Source organism: Girardinichthys multiradiatus, chromosome 17 (assembly GCF_021462225.1).
Source record: "Girardinichthys multiradiatus isolate DD_20200921_A chromosome 17, DD_fGirMul_XY1, whole genome shotgun sequence".
NCBI lineage: Eukaryota > Metazoa > Chordata > Actinopteri > Cyprinodontiformes > Goodeidae > Girardinichthys > Girardinichthys multiradiatus.
This window is the reverse complement of record NC_061809.1, coordinates 28,016,762-28,035,976: the sequence shown is the minus strand read 5'-3', so window position 1 is coordinate 28,035,976 and position 19,215 is coordinate 28,016,762. Positions and strand designations below refer to the sequence as shown.

The following is a 19,215-nucleotide window of genomic DNA, read 5'->3' as shown; positions in this document are numbered from 1 at the left end:
ATTTTCAGTTGAAGTTCGGTCAGAAAGAGAGATCCGTGGGTTCAGTGTACTACCCCAGGAAAGATGGCATTCCTCTTGAAATAATCATCCCTGCCGTGATCGTGCCTATGGTGCTTTTCATCGCTGTGTCATTCTACTGCTACAGGTTTGATGAAGGGTTTAAGTGTGGCCAAACTAACACAAACTTGTTGTGTTTGCTCATATGTGGGGTCTGACTTGCTTGTGTTTGATTGCCAACAGGAGGAAGAGTCAGCAGGCAGAACGGGAGTACGAGAAGGTAAAGCATCAGCTGGAGAGTCTGGAGGAAAGTGTCCGAGATCGCTGCAAGAAGGAGTTCACAGGTATGGATCCACACCTCAATTATGTCAAATCAGGTGACCGAGTAAAAACCGGCTGCAAATTTTTATCTTGAGCCCAAACAGCAAAGAAAACGACAACATTGCAGGATAATTAAACTTGTTTTAAGTAGGTTAATTTGACATCTACAAGGTCCTTGTGCAAACTTCCTGTAGCAGATGCAGGATAAACCTCCTCTCCAGACTGCTAAAGTTTACCAGCATTATGTCACAGATGAGTGTTTTTGACAGCTTGTCTTCATACTTTGAACCTCTGCCAACACTATTCTGTGAAACCAGCAGTTTTTTGGCTCAGCTTATTAAAAACTTTCCTTCAGATCTTTTTGTCCCCCTCTGCAAACTGTTTTCAGAATAATCTGACTGTTCTGTCATTCATCAGGAAGGTAACTGCAGATCCGTCAGAGAGGGATTATTACAACCGAGTCACTGATACTCATACATATTTATCAAGACAAAAATAAATACAGTTCAAATAAATTATACTGTACACTTCCAGCTCTTCACAAAGTGCAATTAATGTTTAGCAACACGTGTGTACTATGCAACCAAAATGAAATTTCTTTCAACATCACTTTGACAGTTTCTTGTACTTATTTCTGTTTTTCTGTCTAATGTGTGTCAAGAAAGCAAATACTTGGCACCTATGGAGGTTTTCGGGGTGTTCCTGAAACATAAAGCTGATCATCGTAAACTTTTAATTCTCACCGTTTACTTTATTTGTTTCCCAAACTACTCAAAAACTCAAAAAACTTTAAACTTTTTCCTTTTAGGGCGAAGCGTTATGCAAGAAATCCATCTGCTAACCTTACTAGTTTACAAGCACACTGACGCTTTTAGCTAAATGTGTTTCAAATGTGTAAAAAAACAAAACTTTTTTATAGACGTTTGGTGATTAGATACTATTAGCCACTCACTGCCACAGGTTGGCAAAAAACTAGGATTTAGTTGGTTAAAAATGTTTAGTAATAAATGTTAGCAAACATTTTATGATGCCACTGGTATGACCTAGATTATGTCCTGGTCAGGCTGTAGAGAACATGTTAATTTTTCATAATGTTTCTTGGTTTCTTCGTTGTTGTAGATCTGATGATTGAAATGGAGGACCACACCAGTGACCTGAGCGAAGGTCGTATCCCTTTCCTGGACTACAAAACGTACACGGACCGAAACTTCTTCCTGCCGTCCAAAGAAGGTGGCGATGACCCTATGATCATTGGAAAAATACAAATCCCAGAAGCCCGCAGGACTACTGTGACTCAGGCACTCAACCAATTCTCCAACCTGCTGAACAGTAAAACGTTTCTCATCAATGTGAGTTTAAAGCTTTTGGTGAACTTCTGGTTTCCTGCGGCTCTTTCTATTAACTTCTGTTAGACGACCAACTGCTCTTCATTTAGATGCTAATGAATTTAGCTTTAACATCAGTTATGATGAAGCAGATGTTTTTTTATTCCACATAAACCCTTATTTTATTCCTTTCCAGTTCATTCACACATTGGAGAGTCGTTCAGACTTTAATGCCAGGTCTCGGGGAAATTTTGCCTCCCTCCTGACGGTGGCGCTGCACGGTAAACTGGAGTATTACACAGACATCATGAGGACCCTGCTGCTGGAGCTCATGGATGAACACGTGCAGAATAAAAACCCCAAACTGATGCTCAGGAGGTGAGGACATATCAGATGGTTATTCATTTATCCTGCATTTTTACATAAAATATTCCATGGATATCATAGACCTCTTTAGGACCTTACATCTTTGGCTTTTTATGTCTCACCATTTGGGTTTCATATAAAATCTTCAGAAAAAGTCTGAGCTGTTTTATGAGTTCTTGTAAATGGATCATTCTGGCTGCAGAAGGCGTGTGTGCTCCTTAGGATTCGCTCAGGCATTACTCTGAACTGTAGAAAAGTAATCAGAAGAGCGGGTTGTTTGGCAGCCGTCTCACCTCCTGCTGTGAACCCTGACTGCATTGTGATTGTACAGCGGTGTGTTGGGAAATGTGAAAACCCTCTTTACAAGTGTGAAGTGTCAGAAAGATAATTTGTCCAGGTGTTTGCATGGATCTCTTGTCTCCTGTGTGCACGCAGGTCAGAGACGGTGGTGGAGAGAATGCTTTGTAACTGGATGTCCATCTGCTTGTATCAGTTCCTCAGGGTAACACAGATTCTTTCACTTGTTCTCTACTCTAAACTGTCTTCTTTGTTTTTTTATTCAATGTTTTCCTATAGCAAACTTCTTTTGGACTAGAACATTACTTCTTAGACTGTGACAGTGTTTTGATTGAACCCTTAGCATCTTGTTCTGAGAGCTGCAGCGGATGTGATTCCTTTAGTTCATCTTAAAATCTGATTTTTACCACCGTTATTCTGCATGTTTTGTCAGATTTTGTTGGTAAATTTCTACATATTTAGGTAAATATTAAAATCCTGAGCTTCTGCTGTGAAAGTTTGGGACGAGTGGCAACAGCAGGTTCTGAAGTGCTGAGACCAGCCCAACAACCTGTAAAGACACCTAAACCCCCTTTTTTCACCATTCTGTTGCTCAGTTTGAACTCCAGCAAGTTGTTTCCAACCCATCCAGGTCTCTAAATGCACTGAGCTGCAGCCATATGATTGGCTGATGTGTTAATAACTGAACATGTGTACCTAATAAATTGGCTGTTGAGTGCATATTTTAAAAATCTAAATGTTAGAGCTGATTGGGAACGGATTAGTGAACATATGGAAGGATCTATATGGAGTGGAGAAGGGATATTTCATGGGAGATGGATGCTGATGCCCAGTTTCAACCACTTTAAATTTGGGTTTCCTGTTTTAGGACATCGCCGGAGAGCCTTTATACAAACTGTTCAAGGCCTTAAAGCACCAGGTGGAGAAAGGTCCAGTGGACGCCAGGCTGAAGAAAGCCAAGTACACGCTGAACGACACGAGGCTGCTGGGAGACGATGTCGAGTACTCTGTACTGGTTAGTAAACATACTTTTTGTACTTTTCAGCCCGACATGTTATGAAAAGAAATAGGTTTTTCTGAGCTAAAGAGCATATGTTAGGAACCTCTGAGTTCCCGCCAGCTCAACACTGGGAACTCATTTCTACTTCCGGTTTCTGTAACATTTGGGTGTAGAGCTTTATTTTCAGATGCAGTATTACTACTTCCTACATTTAAATGTGAATTATCTAAATCAGTCAAAGCAGAACCTCTGAGCATCGGATCTTTCTGTGGTGCAGGAAGAATCAGGACTCTGTTCAGACAGAAATCAGCTGTTTAGTTGTAAATTTGTTTAAAGTCAGGAATCTATTTAATGTCACGAAGCATTTTAGCCTAAAGAGTCTGTTTAGATTCAGAAAAGATTCTTAGAGTTGAGAATCAGATTGGTAATCTGTTCAAAGTCTGGGAATCGGTTCAGAGTTTGGGAATCTGTAGAGATTCTTAAAACTAAACAGTTAGTTTAGTTGGTAATCTGTTCTGTTGGATTATTTTGCACTTTTTTCCCCATCCTCAGAACTGGGCTGAACTTCTATTTTGTTCTGACATCAAAGTGTCTGACTCTGCAGATTCAGAGGATACCAGAGGAGCCCCTTCACTACCTGCTGCTGATGTCTGCTAACGGGATGGATGTGAATGAGAACGAACGGTTTTCAATTGGTCTAACTCTCTCTCCCTGTGTGTGTGTGTGTGTGTGTGTGTGTGTATCAGCTGATGATTATTGCAGCCATCTCAACCCTGAGCTCCTGTGGCTTACTGATAAGTTATATCTGAATCACCACTGTGTGGTTTAATGGTGCTTTCAGACCAAATGAGCTGAACTGAACCATCGGGCCGATTCATTACAGAGTGAATTAACTGCCTTTTGATGTCAGCTCTCCTTCCTGTATCGTCTGCAGAGAAATTTTGAACCATAAAGCCAGTAGAAATAGTTCCAACAGAAACCTCTCCTGTGTGTCCTGCTGGGTAATGAAAGTGACTGTGGCAGGTGTTTTTGTCAGACTCTGCAGGTGCTGGTGCATGGGGAGGGACCAGACGTCACTCCTGTCAAAGTGCTGAACTGTGACACCATCACCCAGGTGAGTTTCTCATCATTTCAGCTTCTGATTTTCATCGTGAACCACAGATCTTCCTGCATCTGTTGCTTGTTTTTACACAGGAAAGGGTTTGCAGGTAAATTACACCGACTTCCCACCGTTTGCCGCTGTCACATTTCTCCTCCTTTCTCCCAGAATTGCTTGGATAATGGATGTGTTTATGTTAGCATGGACATTTACAAGTATGATTGTGATTTCTGTTCCATCCAGGTGAAGGAGAAGATCATCGATCAGGTGTACAGGAACCTGCCGTATTCACAGAGACCGAAAGCAGAGGGAGTTGCTCTTGGTGAGACACACGGTTCTGGTTTACACTAAATCTGAACAAAACTCTATTAAAAAGCAGTTTTTGCAGAAAATGACTCTTTTAATTGATCCAAAACTGCGTATAAGCTGCTGTAAAATGTCCTGTAGACCTAAGACCATAACTACCCAGTACATAATGAAAATGTGAGGAACTGGACCAGTTTAATGGCCCCAAAAGAGAAATTAGAACCTCTAAGACATGTTTGTCATAGTTTGGATGTAGTTTATAAAGATCTAAAGTTTAATTCCTTGTCTGTCCACAGAGTGGCGTCCTGGCTCCACGGGTCAGATTTTGTCCGACCTGGACCTCACGTCTCAGAAGGAAGGACACCTGATAAGACTCAACACACTGGCTCATTATAACGTGAGTTCAGTCTGCCGTGTCTTCATTCTTCTCCTGAAGTCCTGAAACCTCCCTCTGGACACCAGTCTGAATCTGCTGCGGTTCCTCCCCAATAAGTCCCTCACAGCAGACCACCTCCTGCTGCTACCCTCATCACCTTTAAATTGGACTTAATCAGGCTCTGTTCACTAAATACTGAAAGTCCAATCTCCTCAGCCGACTGGAGAGGTTTAACTTTCCAACATTACAAATGAGCCTCAATAGGACTGAGTTTGTAGAGCAGAAGGTTCTGATAAAAGGGAAAATATATCATTTAATGAGAAAATGATGAAGTGTTCTGCAGAAGAAAAGCCCAGCAGGGCTCTTTAGCTCACGGTTTTCCTTTTAAAGCTCAGCGTACAACCTGATAAAGCTAAATGCAATGTGTCTACAAGGTGTTTCTTCACAAAAATGCTGGTTGAAGATTTAAAAGTTTGGTTTCCCTGCATTATTTTTTAAGCCTTGTTGGGAATTTCTGCCCAAAATGTTTGTTTCATTTGCATTTCTTTAAAAAGATACATGTTGTCATGAAGCAAATTACAAAATGAGCTGCATCATGTCTGGTTAAATGTCCCCTAGTAGGTTCCACCTCAAATACGCACATTTTGTGTCCCTCAATGAGCTTCTAGCATAGTTTTGGATGGATAATTGACCTGTTCTTGGCAGAACCGGTGGCGCTGGTTAAAAATGGTTGGTTTTCTGCCACCGACCCGACTTTTAAACAAAGCCATACATTTTCAGCAGGGTTGAGGTCAGAACTTCCCAGTTTTGGATCGATGTCCTGCTGTAACATCCAACTGTGTTTCAACAAGTTTGAACCATCTAGCTGTTGGTTTAAGGTGAAGAATTTGAAGAAAGTCTTCCTCCTTCATTATTCCATCCACTCTGGACAGACCACCAGTTGCATCGGCAGGGAGACGAGCCCATAGCATGTTGCTGCCACCACCATGCTTGACAGTTGGTACAGTTCAGGTATAAAGCCTCTCCTTGATGTCTTCAAACATTCTTCTTGTCATTGTGGCCAAACAGTTACATTTATATCTCCTTTGACCATCCAACTCAGGCAGCTGCAGATGAAAGTTCAGCTTGAAGGTGCTGATTTTGGACCTGGGGCTTATTTCTTGATCAGCACCCATTCAGGCCATGGTGATGTCACTGTGGACAGGACACCGGTGTTCAAGCAGTTTCCAGTTCATGGCAGCTCGACATTGGTGGTTCCAGTTTCCTTTCTTCTGAGGGAGACAGTTTGGTTCTTCTTCCACACCTTAGTGAAGCATCTGAATGAATTTTACCGACATCTGGGTTATTGAAATATTTTCTCTTTATAAGAAACAAACGTTCCTTCAGACTTCCAGCTTGAAGTCCTGTTCATTCAACCTGTAAAAACACTGAAGCTTCGGCTCCATCTGAAGAGCTTGAAAGACGCAGCAGGAAGTTGTGTTTGTTGCTCTTCATTCCACTCTGGAAGTTCAAATAAATCAGGTTGATTTTCATTAACTTCTAACCCTCAGCTGCATCTTAGAAGATGAAATGATGCTGTATGATGAATAAATAGTTTCCTTATATGTTGTTTGAATGAAGATGGAGACAAGCAGGTCTACTCGAAGTCTTCCAAGTTCACTTCAGCTTCACATGCCATCGTTATCCTCTGTTGATGTTTTCAGAACAAATATTTCTGCACAAACAATCCTAAAAGCTTCCGTCAGTCTGCATTTGCTCCCAGGATTGAACCTGCGTTGGTCCTAATGAGGTGTCGGGTTCAGACACCAGAAACGATCTTCCTCTCTGTTGTCTTTGTTTGTCTCCAGCTCATCCTCTGGTTTACTGCAGCAGAGGAGAATCATGGCCCTGCTGCTCGCTCCCGATGCTTTTAATCAGCTTTGTTTCCCTTGTTTTCAGCCGAGACCTTTTACTTTTGCACCAAAACAACCCAAACCTGAAGAGCAGGAAATGTCGAGCCACTCGAGACTCGTCCACACGTTGCTGCAAAACCAACAGAAATTAAATCACTCCTGCTGTCCAGACTCTCCTGACATTTAAGGAGAATAATTAATTCAGAGGCAGATTTTTCCTGGAATAACAATAGTTTAGTTACTGAGAAGCAGGATTTTACACACTTTTCTTACAGTTTGAACTGAGGGTTTGTGTTTTTTTTTTTTGGGTCTTACAGGTCCGGGACAACGCTACGTTGGTTCTGTCCAGAGTTCTGCACACGCAGTCGTTCCACCAACACCAGGACAGCCATGATGAGAGTACGTGTTCACATTTTACTCTTTCAGTTCAACTCTGATGCGACTGAAAACTGGATGAAGCAACCCTCTGCTTTCTGATGTCGCTCTGTAAACGGCTGTTCTGTGTAACGGATGAAAAACGTTGAAATTAATGCCAATAACTAAAAAGGTTTTTTTGTTTATCCACTAATTAATTAACTAATAAAAAAACATTCAACCACCTAAAATAATCACTGAATAATAATTCACAATATTTTTCCACATTTTGCTCTTCTGTCGCTTTAAACTGACCTTTAATAATCCCACATAAATTCTCTCTACAGTCGTTTCTTTCATTTTTCTTCGTTTTCACTCAGAAAGTTTTATTGAAAAGAATTTGCTGATTATAGAAAAGAGAAATATATAAATGAAATGTAATAAACCAGAGGAGGCTATGAAGATAAACCTTTCTTTCCTGCCGGTGTTGAGCTGGGATGTTAAATATGCATGACTTGTACATCATAGTGCAGCAGGAGCAACTCCAAGCTGAACATGTGTAAAAACATAGAAATTCTAAAATATTAAACATGTATTTTTTGTGTTTTTACATAATCATTACATAATAAGATTTAACCAGGAGACGAGGCTAATGTTTCACAAATTCTCTCTAAAGCATCATGTTTGCATCTGGAAATGTTTGTTTATTAGTATAACTAGAATGTTTTAGCTTTTAAATAATATTGACATGACCTGCAGGTGGCTCCAGCTGATGGCTCACAGCTTTAGTCACAAAATTAAATAAAAATATTAATAAAATATGAAGTTTTTCCTTTCAAATTGTGGAATGAGTTAAAAAAATTTAGCAAAATACTAGAATCAAACAGTTATTTAATCTGCATGTCTTGTTTCAGGAAGGAAATGAAGGAGCTATGATGCAACAGTTTAACATGCAGCCACAAAGTTTTATATTTCCTATTTTCTGAGGACAAAATCCAGTAGACAGGAACATTTCAGCTGCCAAGCTCCAGATGTGCACAGCGTGTGCTGCTGTGAAGCCAAAAAGAAAAAATAAACCATCAGTGTTGTGCAACACGTTGTCAGATTAAGTGAATGCTTAAATTATAACATCTGTAACGTGTCTTTTTCTGGTTGAAGCTGTGAGGAACATTACGATAAAATTCTGGTCTTGGATGACTTTAATGGTGTCGCTCTCCTGCAGAAAACGCGCTCCTGGAGGAGGACAACACGTTCCACCTGGTGAGGCCGACGGATGAAATTGATGAGGTGAAGTCAAAGAGAGGCAGCATGAAGGACAAGGCCATGACCAAAGCCATCACAGAGATCTACCTGACCCGGCTGCTCTCTGTCAAGGTCCATATCAGCTGATTTAAACTGGTTTCATTGGTTCGAAGCCACAGTCTCCACTGTTGGTCCCGTGTGATACAAACATGCTTCATGTTGTTTTTGTTGTTGCTTCTTTGTGTTACAGGGCACTTTGCAGCAGTTTGTGGATGATTTCTTCAGCAGCGTGCTGTGCACAAGCTCTGCCGTCCCTCCTGCCGTCAAATACTTCTTCGACTTCTTGGACGAACAGGCGGAGAGACACGACAACGTGGACGAGGAGACGCTGCACATCTGGAAGACCAACAGGTACACGACCGCCCACATCAGGCAAAGTTTCTCATCTCCTCTATTTATAGAAATAATAAATGCATTTAAATGAATTGGGTCCAGTTCAGCGACCCGGGTGGGATAGAGAGAAAAGGCTTCCTGATTATAAAGAAATATTTTCAACTCGCACATACTTAGCACCCTGACCCTCAAAGTGCTACAGCTAATGAATGTTTTAGTGCACTGCTTCACTATTAGCTGGAAAGTTCAGTTTATCTTCACTTAAAGTCCCTAAAAGCATTTTTTAGCAGGTTAGCCTTCCTGGGTGACAACACAGGACCTCATCCGGCCTTTTAGATGTCCTCAGATGGGATGGGGCACATGGAAACTAAAAATCAACCATTAAGTGTTTTGTTTGGTTTTTTTTTTCAAACATGCTGCATTTACTTTCTACATCCAGCTTTTATTCTAATGTACACAACGAGATTCAGAGGCACTCCTCAAACAATGCCCAGGTAGGAAGGAAAAGACAGTACAAAATTAGAGGTACCCCCCCAACCCCTCTCCAACACACACACAACACGCTTACACACACTGAAAATTCATGTATGTGCAGGAGATCCTGCAGCAGGAGTAACGATCGCCTCCAAAACAATGTCAGTTCCTGCAAAGTTCAGCATGTGATTTATGAAACCTGGATAATCCCAGCAGACGAACAGGCGATTGTTGATAAATACAGCCGTCGCTGTCCTTATTTACTCATACAGTCATGCATGGCCTCTGCAGTATTAAAAACAATGATCTGCTGGTCCCAGACCAGATTAGCTGAGTTAACTCTTACGGTCCTGGGCTGGTGCATCTCTGCAGAGAGGACAATTGCAGGATTTCTCATTTATTAAAAGGAGTACCAATGTTTCAAATGATCAGTAGATAGTTGCAACGTAGCCCTCCCTCACTAGAGGCAGTCTGAAATCGGAGGGACAGCGCTGTACCCTAAACGGCAGTTTTATATGCAGATGTAGATGTACGTAAACCTCCAGAAGGCCTGGGGAGATGACACGATTGTACAATCAGCGTCAAGTAAACTAATGAAGAGAATCTAATGTTTAAATGGAAATCAATAAAGTTATTGCATGAAATCTTGCCCTGCCAAATAAAGCCCACTTCTGTGGAGTAAAAATGGTTTCCTCTGCTCCACGCTGATATAAATGTACATACATGATCTGAGACGGGAGCGTTTACTTCACCTTCGCTCTCGTTCCACTGACACTGAAAAGACTGAACACTCATTTTTTAAACTAAAACAACCAATAAATTATACGCCTTGTATCTAACTGCAAAAATGGAGATGTGAAATTCAATTTTTCCATCTTTTATTCAGTTTCTTTGCTTATTGAATTGGATTTTTGTGAAAACGACAAATATAATAATTACTTAGATCTAATAATTCACACTGAAGCTCCAAGAGTTTTTCTGTTGCACGCCTCCATGCATATTAAGGCCATTTTCATCAGTTGTAGGGGAAATTTCCACTCCGTCACCCTGAGAATAATAAATCAGCTGTTACTGATACAGACAGGAAGTGCTCTGAAGCCCAGTTATTGTAATGACACGTTCATGTTTTACCTGCTTGTGTTTTAATACTGACACTAATGTTGGATGGAGGAGTTGTTTTCTTCAGCAGCAGCAAGAAACTGCAGATCAGATTTTTATCATCCGTTTGCAGCTGCTGTTGGTTTTATGTGGAAATCAGTTCATTAGATCCCACTCATTAAGTTAATCAAATTTAAAATAAATGACTCAGTAAATGTGGAGGGTTCTGTACCTGACACAAGCACCAAACAGAACATTTAGATGATTTTATCAGACCTGCTTAAATTATGATTTCATTTTGTTTTTTATGTAAAGTCATTATAGGTCCTTTATAAACAGGCAGATGATCCCTCACCAAGCATGTTGATATATAGTGCTCCAGGTATATCATCTGCTTTTTTTTCCTTTAAAAATTAGTTTATTAGACTAAAAATAAAAGTGATGATACTTAACATTTTATAGAATTAATGTTTTTAAAGCTCTGAAACAGCGAAGATATCTTTCGGGTTTTTGCTTCCAAAACGATTTTGGAACGACCTTTGCGTGAACTAAATGAGCAGACAGGAGTTACCTTTATGTGCATCACTTTCTCAGGATGACATTTCCTGATTTTCATCTCTTTAACTGATTCACCTACTTGTCTTCAAAGCTCCTCTGAACATCAGCTGGAGATCCAAAGATAAATAATTATCCTGCTTCACGAGCCCAGTCCCTGCATGTGTTTCGCATCTCATCAGCTCAGGTAGAACGTAATTTCCTCCTCGTCGTTGCTAAACCACGCAGCGGACCACATGAAAGCCTCGTTTAATCGGGTCGGTTAAATGGTGGAGGGATGATTTTCTGGAACTGCCCTGCTTTCAGACTGACCCTGATCTGAGGCCCGCCAGTCATCAGTAAGACACACATGTTAACAAGCTGGACAATGAAATATTCATGAGAGGTGGTGTGAACCTGAACGGCTTCACATTAACACGTTAAAACTCGAAATGTTTCCTCAAATAAGAAGCTCCCTTTAAACTGATTAAATACGGTTTAAATGTCTTCCTCCCACAGTCCAAAAACATGCCTGTTAGGTTAATTGGTTTCTCTAAATTGCCCTTAGGTGTATGAATGAGTGTGTGCGTGGTTGTTTGTGTGTTGCCCTGCGATGGACTGGCGACCTGTCCAGGGTGACCCTGCCTCTCGCCCATAGACTGCTGGAGATAGACACCAGCTCCCCCCGTGACCCACTATGGAATAAGCGGTAGAAAATGACTGACTGACTTTTTTCCAGGTCTTCTGGGTTTAGAAAAAGGTTTCTATTTCCTCATTTTATTTAATATCTGAACTTCCATCTGACCAGCCTTTCTTTTACACAGCTTTTATATGACAGAGACACACTCGGCCCCCCTAATGGAGTCTGTAGTCCATCCATCCATCTGTCCATAGGTCCAAATGATCAAAAACCAACAAAAAAAACACTCAAACTAAATATTTCTAACAAAAAAACAAATGCCAATAGACCAAATATGTTTTTTAAGGTACACAAAGAGCATTTAGACACTAAATAGAAGATCCAAGTAGCATCAATAAATCCCAAACTTTACATCCTGACTCAGAGATACTTCTCTGTATTGAATTTGAGCAATCATCCCGCTCTTTCTGTGCTTGCAGCCTGCCTATGCGGTTTTGGGTGAACATCCTGAGAAACCCGCACTTTATCTTCGACATCCACGTGACAGAGGTGGTGGACGCGTCGCTGCACGTTATCGGTCAGACCTTCATGGACGCCTGCACCAAGACGGAGCACAAACTCAGCAGAGTCAGTTCACACAAGTGACCATCAGACAAACCGTTTTCATTCCTATTTTCTGTGTCAAAACTGTTACCTTTGGGATCTTTAATAGATTCATCTAAAAAAATGCTTTTTTTAGTTTTGTAATGGGTTGCTGGTTAAAAAGATCAAATTTCTGTTTTCCGTCACACAACATGGTTCATCCTTTGAGTTGAGGGGCTCTTTTAAGCCTCCGTGGGTCAGAAATAGCTTTATAGAGGACTGAAAATGAGTTAAAAACCAACCGAGGTCAGTTTGGATGTAAAATATGAAATATTGTATCATTTAATTTTGAACTCATGTAGCATGTGAATGGAAAACTGAAGGAGGCCAGTTATTTGTCCCTGGGGAACACCAGTTTCCTACAGTTTATCATAACCGTTTCTGTCACAAAGGTCATAGAGCATCAAATTTTAATTGGTTTGATTTGAAGCACAGCATTAAAATTGATCAACCCTCTCTGCTAAGATGCTTCACAGTTTCCTTCAACATCACTCAGTGTGTGTTAGCTTACATGCTAACACAGAGATAAAATAACACATGGCTTTTTGATCATTAGTGAACCGAGGAAGCTAACTTTAATGAAAAACAGTCTTATATTCTCCACCTGTCTGATCGGTGGAAACATTCAGGTGTTTTATACAAGCAGAATAAGACCTGAACTGTGAGAACATCTCAGACTTGTGATTATTTACATCACAGGAACATTTTTCTCTATAAATATCCGCTCTGAGTGATCATAATGTGTTTCATGCCTTTGTTTTCTTCTCCTTCTTTGTCTGCAGGAGTCTCCCAGCAACAAGCTGCTCTATGCAAAAGAGATTTCCACCTATAAGAAGATGGTGGACGAGTGAGTTTACAGAACCATGTGTTCTGCCAGATTATATTCTGCCTCGGCTGGTGTTTCCAGCGTCAGATGTTATGTTTGTCTGGAATGATCTGCTGCAACGGAGGTGAAGAAGTGGATAAGATGTGGATGTGGTGTGTTTGTTTCTCACAGTTACTACGGAGGCATCAGACAGATGGTTCCAGTCAGTGACCAGGACATGAACACACACCTCGCTGAGGTTTCCCGGGTAGGAACCACTTTGTCCGTCCGTCAGTAAAAACCCACCAGAATCAGCCATTAAAGACATTTGTATCAAGACACAGCGGCGCGTTGATCCTCCAGATCTGTTCTCAAAATATCCCCAACGACACAAGAACACAGACGTTCAGAACAGAACGGTGGTGTAACCGTGCTGGGCCAGAACCAGCTGGTTCAGAACAGGATTCTGTTAAGTTATGAGTGATACAGTGTTGGTCAAAACTTTTTCATGTTTTGTCACGTTTCAAACACCGACTTTTATTGGGATTTTATCTGATAGAGCAACAAAAGGCAGTGCATAATCCTGAAGTGGAAGGAAAAGGTTTTACAAAGAAAATCTATAAAGTGCGGCATGCATTTGTTTTCAGCCTCCCTGAGAATACTATGGAGAAGCTCTGAGTCTTTTGGGGTGTGTCTCTACCAGTTTTGAACATCTACAGACACAGATTCGTGTTTGGAGAACCTCTCTGAACATCAAATTTCAAGTCCCGACTCAGAGTCTCGATTGGATTTAGGTCTGGACTTTGACTAGGCCATTCTAACATACGAGTTTGCTTTGATCTAAACCATCCCGTTGTATCTGTGGCTGTATGTTTAGGGTGGTTGTCCTGCTGGAAAGTGAACCTCCACCCCAGTCTCAAGTCTTCTGCAGCTTCTAACAGGTTCTGGTTCCAGGACTCTCCTGGATTTAGCTCCATCCATCTTTTATTTTCAAATAGAGGTTTGTGATCCAGGTCTCCTTTTCCTTCCGCATCATAGTTATGATTCTTTATGTGGGTCTGTCACATAAAATGCAAATGCAACAGTAAAGTTTGTGGTTGTAACATGGAGAAAGGAGTAGGGAAAGGGGTGTGAATACTTTTACTAGAACTGTAGTCATAGTTGAAGAGAGATTCTGCTGGGCCAGCAGAAAGTCGGTCCGAGTTCAGGTTCTGAATTAGGTTGGTCACACAGAAGAAAAAGGTGTTTGGGAACTAAATACTGGAGCTGCACAACCTTTTCACATTTGCAGTTAGAGCGCCCTCTACAGGTGCTGCCAGTGCTGGTAAAGATGTGTAAAAACACATCGTATCGCAGCAGCATTAACTCACATATAACATTTCATTCTGATGTTTTTCAGTCTTTGTTTTTTTCTTAATCCAAATTCTTTTTGCTCTCCTGCATAATAAATGTGCCGCTTCTCTTCGTGTCTCTATGTAGCAACACACCGACAAGCTGAACACCCAGGTGGCCTTACATCAGCTCTACCAGTATGCCAGCAAGTACTTCGATCTGGTGAGAAATACTCTTCAGTTCAGAGTCTGTATGCTCACTTTCAGCCAAAAAACACAAAGCACCGAGAAGAAGTGGTGGAAATTCTTTTTGACGTTTAATTGCATGAAAGTAGGATTTTAAGTCTATTTAGATGGTGAACTTCTCTGTTTTTATATCGCTGTAATATTCTACAGCTAATAATAGTTATAAATATCAGTTTTATGTTATAATTCCCGCCCTGGACACATGTGACCCATAAACAGACAGGACGTTCTCGCCTGGTTTGTGGTGGCAGGTTCTGGTTCTCTTTGAGTTTTCTACTTGTGAAATGAAACCAAACCGCCAGAAAAAGTTAGACAAACTCATCAACTAATTCGGACCAAAGTAAACAAACTAGAGGTGTCAAAATGTTCTTATTTTGTTGATTGCAGTTGATAAAATCCAGAAATTTAGTTTGTATTAGTCTTGTTCAACTTTTTCTGCCACACTTTTTCCTTCCACTAAACTTTCCATGATTAGATACAGCACTGTCTGAATGGGCAACTTCTCTGACCTGCTGGACATTCGACCCAAAACATTTCAGGATGAAATATCCTTTTCTTATTGGCCTGATGTCATGTTCTCCTATCAGAATCATTAAAACTAACAGAAATAAACACTTGAAATATATCAGTCTGTGAGAAATTAACCTTTTAATGATATTCTAAATTAGTGAGGTGCATCTTTCTTACCTTAATATGTGTTTAATAAAATATTGTTGATTTGTTTTCATTAAATACACGCCTATATTTAAATTCACATCAGGATAAAAAGATGATGTTTAATTAGAAATCTTGTTTGTTTTTTTACCTTCATTTTTTCTGTAGATGAATCTAAATTTCAAATTTGTCCTCAAAGCCATCTTCAAATACACAGAAACAGAATCTTAATGTTGTTTTTATCCAAATACTGATGAAAAAATGTTCTGCTGCTCCTCAGATCATCCAGTCGCTGGACCAGGACCCGGCCGCCCAGAACCGCCAGCTCACGCTCCGCCTCCAACAGGTCGCTGCTGCCCTGGAGAACAAGGTCACAGACCTCTGACCTCACACAGGGGGAGGAGCTTGTTAATGGTGTTTTCCAATTAAGGAGTGAAAGCAAGCGCAGCGTATGGACTCATCTGAATGTCTAAAGAGCAGTTAGTGGAGCCAGAGATTGGGCTGAGCGGAGGTTCTGGTCAGAAAATGAAAACACTGATTTTTTATTTTGATTTTTTTTTTGTCTCCTGTTTCCTTGGAAAGCAGATTTCTTCTCAGCATCCCAGAAACTAAGAAAATCAAAGATTGCAATTGTGCAAAAATCAGTTTTTCCACATTCACCAAACAAAGTGAAGGAATTGGATGTTTTCTTTGAGATCTACTGAGGGAAGTTTGGATTGGACGTTTAGCTGCTCCAGGATCCTTTCCGGACCACTATGTGAAGTCTACAAACTTTGGAAATCTGAAATAATTCCTAATCTGAGGTCAAAATATCCACCTTAATCCTGAACAGTGTAACCAGGCAACCTGACCTCAGATCAGCAGTGGAGATGGACGAAGCATCAGCCCACGACGGTACGGACCTTTGACCTCTGCGAACGACGGGTCCAGATGTTAGAAACATCAGCTGATTCCTGTAGCTCTCCACATCTGCACTCTGGGTTCCCACTCTGACTCTCTGTAGTATTAATATTTTGATGTTCATGCTTCCTGTTTGATTTTGGAGCGCCGTCTCCACCTGAGTCGCATCCGTCGTCCGTCTGAAAATGACCACTGCCTGATCATGTGATCTCAGCAGCCGAAACTGACCGTTTCTCCCCAGCATTCATCATCAGAATCATGAAGCTGCGTTAGTTTCCATGGTTTCACATTCAGGAAGTTTCACCAGGTTCAAAACATAACTTTTAAAAACAAACCAAAGCCAGAAAATCTCATCAGTTCGGAAAAATAATTATTAAAGTAAAATCATGTATTTGCTATTTAGATTTTGTAAAAATATGCAAATTAAACCGATTTTGTGGGGTTTGGTGTACAGTTACCACATCCAAGTGCTTAAACTGGTAAAATAAAAGAAATGGATGGTGGTAAAAATAGCTAAAAAATAAGATAAAATCTCTGAGAAAAACCGTGAAATTAGATCCACATGTGAAAAATATGAACATGTTACACGTCTGGATTATTTGTCTTTTATATGTTGATCTTCACCTCAACATCCTGACATAAACACCTTGTTCTTTACCTCCTGATCACAGATTATCTGCTAAAAATAAAATGGGTTTTTGTTTTTAACTTATGGAGCCACAATAAGAAGGATCCCGAGGCGAATAAATCTGGAAATCATCCCAACGTTCCTCAGAAACCCTTCAACAGAACCCCCTTCGGTGCCAAATGCTCTGAATCTATTGTACACGTTTTGCTCTGAGCTGTGTTTGTGTTGCCAGACTTGAGTGGGTCTAAAAACGTTTGTGGTACGATTTAAAAAATGTGAAACTTTAGCAGCTGGGATCTCCGTAGATCTTTGGCGAAACGTCCAAACTCTTGTTTTTGTGCTTTTTTTATGTTTGTTTTGCAGATAAAGAGCGAAATCTGAGCTCAGCCTTCACAGATTAAACCTTAAACATGGGAACAATATGTCCTCCTCTGCTGACGCTTGCTTCTCTCTGCCTTCTCTTTGCCACCAGCGAGTGCCTTAAAGAGTTTGAATGGAAGTAAAGGAGCAAGAACTTGAGCTCAGGCCACATTTGGGTCTGAGCTCGACCCACCAACTGGTCCGATTCAGGAGAACAAGGGAGCTCTTTGCTTTGCGTAAATCTAGAATTAAAGCAACTGTGTGTAATGTTTCTGTGTTGTCAGAAGGTGGCGCTGAAAGGCTGCAGCGCAGGGTTAGAATGAACAGTAGGGGGCGCTAAACAAAAACAAAACTTCGAGGAAGACGAGAGGAGTTACAGCAGTGGCTTCGGCAATATATGACACAGAAATGAAGAGTTTTATTTTATGTTTCTAGTTTTTGAAAATAGGAACAAGAATTCTGACAGGAATGTTTGGATGTGATTAAAAAGAAAAGATTAAATTAGGTGTCGGATGTTTAGAAGAACCAAGAAAATCCCTCATTCAGCTTGAAGGTCGTGGTTTAAGACCTCTGTGATGTTTAATAGTGTCGGTTTGTCCACCAGAACTTTTCCAGGAGAAGAAATTGGGCCCAAAGTCATTTTTCATCAGGATCTTTTTTAAAATGTATTCAGAAAAAATGAATTCTGACAAATTACCGTTAATCATTAGCTTACTGGAGGCCATTTGTTAACCGCAGTCCAACTAAATGTGACCCAGTCTGACGCAGTGACTCTGGTACTGATCATATAACACCTCAAAGAATAACTCATTGTCGCTCCTAAGGTTTCGACCCGGCCCGTCGGTGACCTTGACCTTCTGACAGCACCGAGTGCCCCGTTTAAAGGAAAGACGTCTGAAGGTTTGGTCACCTCCTGACCCAGTTATACCAGTTTGTTTCAGGCAGACAAAGAAACCCAGATGTTCTGATTCTGTGTTTAATTAAGATGTGTCTGGGTTCTTTAATGAGGTCCAGAAACTGAGCTGAGGTTCTTTGTTTTTCTGTGATTATGTTAAATGTCTTAGAGAACATTGTTTGAGGCACGCATGAACAAATCTGAATGTTTCTGTAGAAACCTACCTGTGGTACGTCCCGAAGCCCGATCCAGTTTGTGTTTATACGGCTGCGAAGGACTTTAAACCCAGCGTTGCTGTTGGTTACTGCTGTGAAGCAACAACGGGAGACGAATGGTTTGGGTGGACCAAGCTTTAGACTTTGAAATGGACTTGAATGAGACGACCAGTTAGCAGAACGGGTCTGAACTGGACTGAAGCCCAAGTCTGTGACTCTTCTGTTGAACAGGAAAAAATTCCAGATCTAGGAAGTCCAAATATCCAATAAAGTATGTTTATAGAAATGGAAGAAAGGCCTGTTGTTTCATTTATCCTCTGTGTGACTGTTGATAACAAAGACAAAAATAAACAGAATCGTGTTTTTATACCGATATTTTATTTGCCTCTGATGTCACATCTGAGTTAACTGGTTCCAGCTGGACGTTTTTCTGCCTCATATGGATTCAGACCCTGAATAAATGTGTTTATATGCAGATGATGTGAAGTTTAATCTGTGACTAATTTGTTGGGAGGCTAAACATGTGTTAATGCAGCTTTTAACACATTTTATCCAGCCAGCGGCCATATTGGATTATTAGGTCGGGGTTTAGGAGGAACGTCAATCTTTCTGAGTTGAAATTCCGACTTAAGGAGGAATTCTTGTTCATTTTTCCAACCTGGAACTGAGAAATTTTGACAAGAACACACATAAGAAAATCCAGAAAACTGTTGTTAAAGGAAAAATGGTTCCTCGGATCTGCTTCTGGGTCAAAGTTTAGGCTAAAAAAATAATCGGTACCAGTTTGTAGTTTTAATGTCTATTTTAGGAAAATAGTTTGCTAAA

The 19,215-nt window shown here is 40.7% G+C and overlaps 1 protein-coding gene across 2 annotated transcripts in view; it reads left to right on the top strand.

Moving 5' to 3' along the window:
• Positions 1-18,757, top strand: part of LOC124882845 (plexin-B2-like) — a 175,561-nt gene extending 156,804 nt beyond the window's left edge. For both annotated transcript variants that reach the window (XM_047389424.1, XM_047389423.1), the window contains 17 exons: positions 9-145; positions 241-341; positions 1,438-1,667; positions 1,840-2,021; positions 2,445-2,511; positions 3,175-3,321; positions 4,343-4,420; positions 4,649-4,727; positions 5,008-5,108; positions 7,297-7,378; positions 8,556-8,707; positions 8,826-8,986; positions 12,194-12,341; positions 13,139-13,203; positions 13,354-13,429; positions 14,641-14,715; positions 15,673-18,757. In XM_047389424.1, coding sequence (XP_047245380.1) covers positions 9-145; positions 241-341; positions 1,438-1,667; positions 1,840-2,021; positions 2,445-2,511; positions 3,175-3,321; positions 4,343-4,420; positions 4,649-4,727; positions 5,008-5,108; positions 7,297-7,378; positions 8,556-8,707; positions 8,826-8,986; positions 12,194-12,341; positions 13,139-13,203; positions 13,354-13,429; positions 14,641-14,715; positions 15,673-15,777 — 1,986 coding nt within the window. In that variant the 3' untranslated portion in view covers positions 15,778-18,757. The remainder of the gene's footprint in view (positions 1-8; positions 146-240; positions 342-1,437; positions 1,668-1,839; positions 2,022-2,444; positions 2,512-3,174; positions 3,322-4,342; positions 4,421-4,648; positions 4,728-5,007; positions 5,109-7,296; positions 7,379-8,555; positions 8,708-8,825; positions 8,987-12,193; positions 12,342-13,138; positions 13,204-13,353; positions 13,430-14,640; positions 14,716-15,672) is intronic.
• Positions 18,758-19,215: the final 458 nt, after the last annotated feature.